The 5,402-nt window shown below is 29.6% G+C and overlaps 1 protein-coding gene across 1 annotated transcript; it reads right to left on the minus strand.

Moving 5' to 3' along the window:
• Nucleotides 1-2,308: 2,308 nt before the first annotated feature.
• On the minus strand, nt 2,309-3,732 carry LOC102599501 (lignin-forming anionic peroxidase). The gene is made up of 4 exons (XM_006351857.2): nt 3,469-3,732; nt 3,157-3,348; nt 2,907-3,072; nt 2,309-2,812 (listed from the first exon to the last, which is right to left on the minus strand). Exons 1-4 carry the CDS (start codon nt 3,679-3,681, stop codon nt 2,424-2,426), a joined length of 960 nt encoding a protein of 319 aa, XP_006351919.1. The 5' UTR covers nt 3,682-3,732; the 3' UTR covers nt 2,309-2,423.
• Nucleotides 3,733-5,402: the final 1,670 nt, after the last annotated feature.

Consider the following 5,402-nt stretch of genomic DNA (forward strand, 5'->3'; position numbering starts at 1 on the left):
ACATATTTGATCAATCAACTTAGATAATTAAATTTACTAGTCATATATACATTATTTTGTATCGAAATTATATACATATTAATTTAATATATATCATCCATTAATATATAAAAAAACATATATTCATTAATTGTTATTTTGATAAACGACTATGTATATTCATTTATATAACAAAAAATAATTTAATTGTTATAATGAAATATTAATTGTAGCAAGTGATCCATAACAGAACTAGTGAGATTTCGATCAAAATCAATAACTTAAACAAATTAAAATTCTGAACTTTAACTTCAAATTGTAACTCAGTCTTTAATCGTATATATATAATAATATAATTGTGTTGACAAATTAAGATTGTTGTTAGATTTCTATGATTGCTCCTTGCTCATTAATCATTATAGTCATATATACATCATCTTGTCTTTGACAAATCCCTTTCTATTTTGGGGAAAAACTTATTATTTCAATGATTAATTTATAATCGTGTTCTGGCTAAAATAAGAAAGTCAAAGGAATAATTATTATGAACTAACAAAGTAAGATCCAGCCGCTTTGCTTATATTATATTTATTTCTATTGAGGATTTTTATTTAATAAAAAAAAAAGTCAAAGGACCAATTATTATGAATTGACATGTCAAAAGGCAAAGGTCAATGACATTATTAAAAAATGTATTTTAGGAGAAGATTTATTTTTAGCTGGTAAAATTTAATAAACTGAGAAAGATATAAAGTTATTTTAATTTATCTTTATTACAATGTGGATTTACATTATAATTTCGGATATTATTTTTTATCAGATTAATATCTAGCTAGAGATATTTCTATAATTCTCTAATTAATTTAATAAATAAATGGTCTCCGTTTGTAGAAGACTTTTTCTTTGCACAATTCACTTTATTCCTACATTTCTATCATACGTACTAGGAAGCTTCATGAATTAAATACTATAATAATAATAAATAATGACATGCATAAATGTCATTTTCAACAAAATATATTTAGGCATTATATTAGTTGAAAGTCAAAGTCAGCAGGCTATATCCAATTACATAACAGAATTAAAATCGAAATTTTATAAATTAAAGCAGCATCTAATACTTTATTAAAAAGAGTTCACATTATTGTCAACGACAACTCTTGCCACAGTTTTGGCTAATAGGAGTAGGGCTGTGAAAATCAAATCGATTAATAAATTAAATTGAAAAAAATCTTATTAGATTTATGGGTTTTTAATGGTTTTACAAAAAATAAATAAATTATGGGTTATCGTTCGATTTTGGTTTTTAGTATTGAGTTATTGCGTAAATCGATAACCCATTAAAATAATAGTATTTTACTATTTTACCCTTCATAAATATTAAATATTAATAATTTATCATACACTACAATCTACCTAACTAAATATCATCTTTCTTGTTTCACTATATCAAAACATTTACAGCAAATAGCTAATTTGCTTGTTTCACTATATCACACCAATTTATTAGAGAAGTGAGAAGTTATATATTTATTTTATGAACAATTTTTCATTCGGTAAATCGAAAATCAAAGTCAGCAGCAGGCTATATCCAATTACTATTCGGTCAAATTTATTTTTGACGTTGTAGGTATTGAATTTCCTTGATTTCTTTGTATATTAACTTCTTTTTATATACAATCTTCTTAACGAAAACTAAGACTCCCGCCGCTACTGTTTGATACTTTTAGACTGCTGGTGGGTACGTAGAAAGTGGATGCAGGCAACTTGTGTAGAACACCACGCTATAAAAGTTGGAGTTTGGAATGGTTAATTAAACAAAAAGGATAGCATCTAATAGTTTAATGTCAAAATAATTATTATTTGTCAAATGTGAGTATTATAATTATTTATATAGTCATACATCATCAATTCTTTGACATTGCCCTTTCGTACCGATGATTTGATAATATCTAATTTGTAGGATAAAATTATGAAATGTCAAAATCAATAGTCAATGGGATTAAAATATTACTTTTGGAGAACATTTCGTTTTCCATGCTCAGTAAAATCTATTACGAAAGAGAGTCATTTTAATTTGTTTTAATAATGATAACGATCCTAGTCGTAGTTTAATAATATTTTTAAATTATCTTAACAATTTATGGATTACTGTAGTTATTTTTCTGTTGACTTCATTATGGTAGGGTAAAATTAAAAAAATATAATGATATAAATTTTAATTTATCGATTACAGTAGTCGAAAACTACAACAAAATTCCAATTGCGCATTATAGTCGAAAAGCCTAGTAATTACATTGCTAAACATTAGCTAGAAGTACTTAACTACTTCCTTAAAGCATAACGAAGATTTTATTTCATTCCTGAAACAATACAAATAGAAAAAAAAATCAAATGAATACAAATAAACTTAGCAATTATACAAGTAATAGGCTTTTGAAAAATCAATTTATAGCTCCACAAACAGTTCTTATGATCCCATTTTGACCAGTTAGAGGACTAATATCTCCCATTTTAATCATGGCTGCAGCAAAGTCAGAGGCAAATGCCCGAGGGCTATTGCTATATTCTAAAACAATATCATCGGTAGATCCTCCACTCAAAAGAACTTGATCCGATTGAAGAAGACCTTTTCTTTGCCTCAAGTTCTTGAAGTAGTTGTTATCCAATTGATTAGGTGTTACCAAATCAAGTGGAGCTAGGTTTCCATTTTGATCTTCTTGAGGACACCGACGTCTTCTGGTGCTAGCAAATCCAGCATCGATGTCTGTTCCATTTCCATAAATTCTATCACGGAAAAGGAAGCATTGTGCTTGTCCAATTGAATGTGATCCTAGAATTAATCGGAAAATTTAAAAAGTTAGAACTTGTTATAAATATGTACAAATCTATATATAATCGATATCAATAATTAGATCGAGTTTTACCTGATAAAGCAACCATATCCCTTGTGCTAAGGCCTTTGTTGGCAAAGCCAGAAATAAGCCTACTAAGAGGATCGAAAGGACCAGGAAGATCAGTTTCTGCAAGAGTATGACTTGCAGTGGTTGAGTCTCTTCTTCCTAGTTTCACTGTCCATGATGGACCGCCAACCTGATTTTTATTAACGTAACATTAATTGGTTAGAATAAAAAAAGTTTCTTCTTTTCATAGTGTGAAAAAGTGAAATGTACTTACGAGACTTGATGCATCTCTAGCAGCAACTGCAAGTATGTCAGCACACGATACAACTCCAGGACATGTTTTCTCAACCTCTCTTTTTGCATCTTCTATAATACCAAAGCCTCTAACTGATCCAAGATTTGGCAGCGCAGTCTTCTCGCTGACAATCGTTGGGGTTTCATCAAGCAAGAGAGAAGCATCACAACCCTATAAAAGTTAAAGCCGCAAATTATATATAATTAGTATTAGTATATATATTATGCATGTCATCAAACCAATAAATTAAAAGTAGTTCGATAAACATATAGATTAATGTATATATCCAACCTGAACAAAACAATCATGGAAATGAAGACGAATGAGGGATGCAGCCATACGACGTTCGCTTGAAATTGCTTGTCTTATACTTGTACGAATAGTGGTGAGAGCATTAGGGCAAGTTCGGTCGTAAAATGTGGAAGAAAGTTGTGCATGGCATTGCATGGTAGAGAGTAGAAGAAGAGAAAATATAGCAACAAAAGAGTTGTTTGAACTTGTCATTTTGAAATTAAAATGCAAAGTTTGTTGAAAGAATTATTGATGTTTATTATCTTTGTGATGTGTTGAGGGAATAATGTGTCCCTCAAATATTTATAGGCATAAAAACACGTTATTTTAAATCTCTTTGGTCACTATTGGCTGCCAATTGCATATCCGCGTTGTCGCTACCTTTTGTCTTTGCTATTCTTTTGACTTGTTCTAATTGCTACATATTCTTTCTACTGGCCTAGTGGGTGAAACGGATCCGTACCATAGTTATTGGTTTATCACTTATTGATCATTATCGATTTGGTTATCGATTTAATTTTTAAGATTTGACAAAAATAATAATTAAAAATCATTTAAAAACTAGGTGACAAATCAAATGAACCATACAAAGGAGTTGACCGATTGTATTTTCCTCAAAGCAAACACTATCACATTGTAGAATAATCGAGAGTTTGAGACAACCTGAAATAAACATATGAAACTAAACTCTAAGTCGAGAACTTTATATACCAGATAGTATAAATTTAATTTTTTTATTTACTATCGGGTTGTCAGTTAATCCGTTAAGAAAAAACCTAAAACCGCTAGAATTGATAGCCCGATGAAAAAAAATCAAAACTGTTGCCGAAATCGCAAAACTAATGACCCATTACCGATAAGTTAATAACTATTTTTCCATCCAAACTATCAGTTTCGGTTCTATTTTGAAACTATTCTTCATGATTACATATTTTGTATTTTATATTATAATGGCATGAATGTCATTTTCCAATAATGTAACATAGATTTGGTCATTAAGTTGAACGTCAACTGGTGATATCATTTTATTTATTTAATCATTTTTAACATTATCAGAGTAATTTCAAATAAAGTTCAATACATTACAATTTAATATATATATTTTTTATTTAACTTAATTATTAATATTAATTTATTTGATTTGATATAAATATCAAGTTTAAAACAATTTTACTAGACACAACTCTACAATATGCACCGTAATTTACGAGTAAGTTTTTATCTCGTTACTTCATTCATTTTTGGCTGCTACACCATGTTACACCCAAAGTTAACGTGTAAGAACATGGCATTTAGTAAATAGAGTATATATATATATATATTTTTTATTTTATTTTTTTACTTTTTTTTTTTTTTACTATTGTTGTTTGTTTAATTTACTTTGTTCAAAGTACAATTACATTATTTGAAAAAGGGGAAAGGCTAAAATATATATCATCGAATTTTGAGAAAAAAACTCATTTATGTCATTCATCAAGTGTTTGACTTATCTATGTCATTTCAGTTAATAAATAATGGAATGGATGAGTTTTTTCTCAAACGAAAATGGCATAGATGAGTCAAATTTTCAATGAATAACATAGATGAGTCTTTTCTCAAAGTTCGACACCATATTTGAACCTTTTCCGTTTGAAAAAGGAACAAAATCACTCTTTATTCAATGATTTGACATTTTAAGAAACATTCAAGATCCAACTTTTGAATCGGAATTCGACCCAAACCTGAGACTTGACCCCGACCCCAACATCCGATTTAGGATCCAATTTTTGAATCGAGATCCGACCCCGAGACCCAATCCGAGACCTGACTCCAACCCGAGATTCAATCCCGACCTCGACACCCTATCCTCGACCCCAACCTGAGATCAACCTTGACCCAAGACCCGCCCCTAACCTAAGACTCGACCCTGACCTTGACCTAAGACCCCGATCTCG

The sequence above is a fragment of the Solanum tuberosum genome, unplaced genomic scaffold (genome assembly GCF_000226075.1).
Source record: "Solanum tuberosum cultivar DM 1-3 516 R44 unplaced genomic scaffold, SolTub_3.0 scf00134, whole genome shotgun sequence".
Classification (NCBI taxonomy): Eukaryota; Viridiplantae; Streptophyta; class Magnoliopsida; order Solanales; family Solanaceae; genus Solanum; species Solanum tuberosum.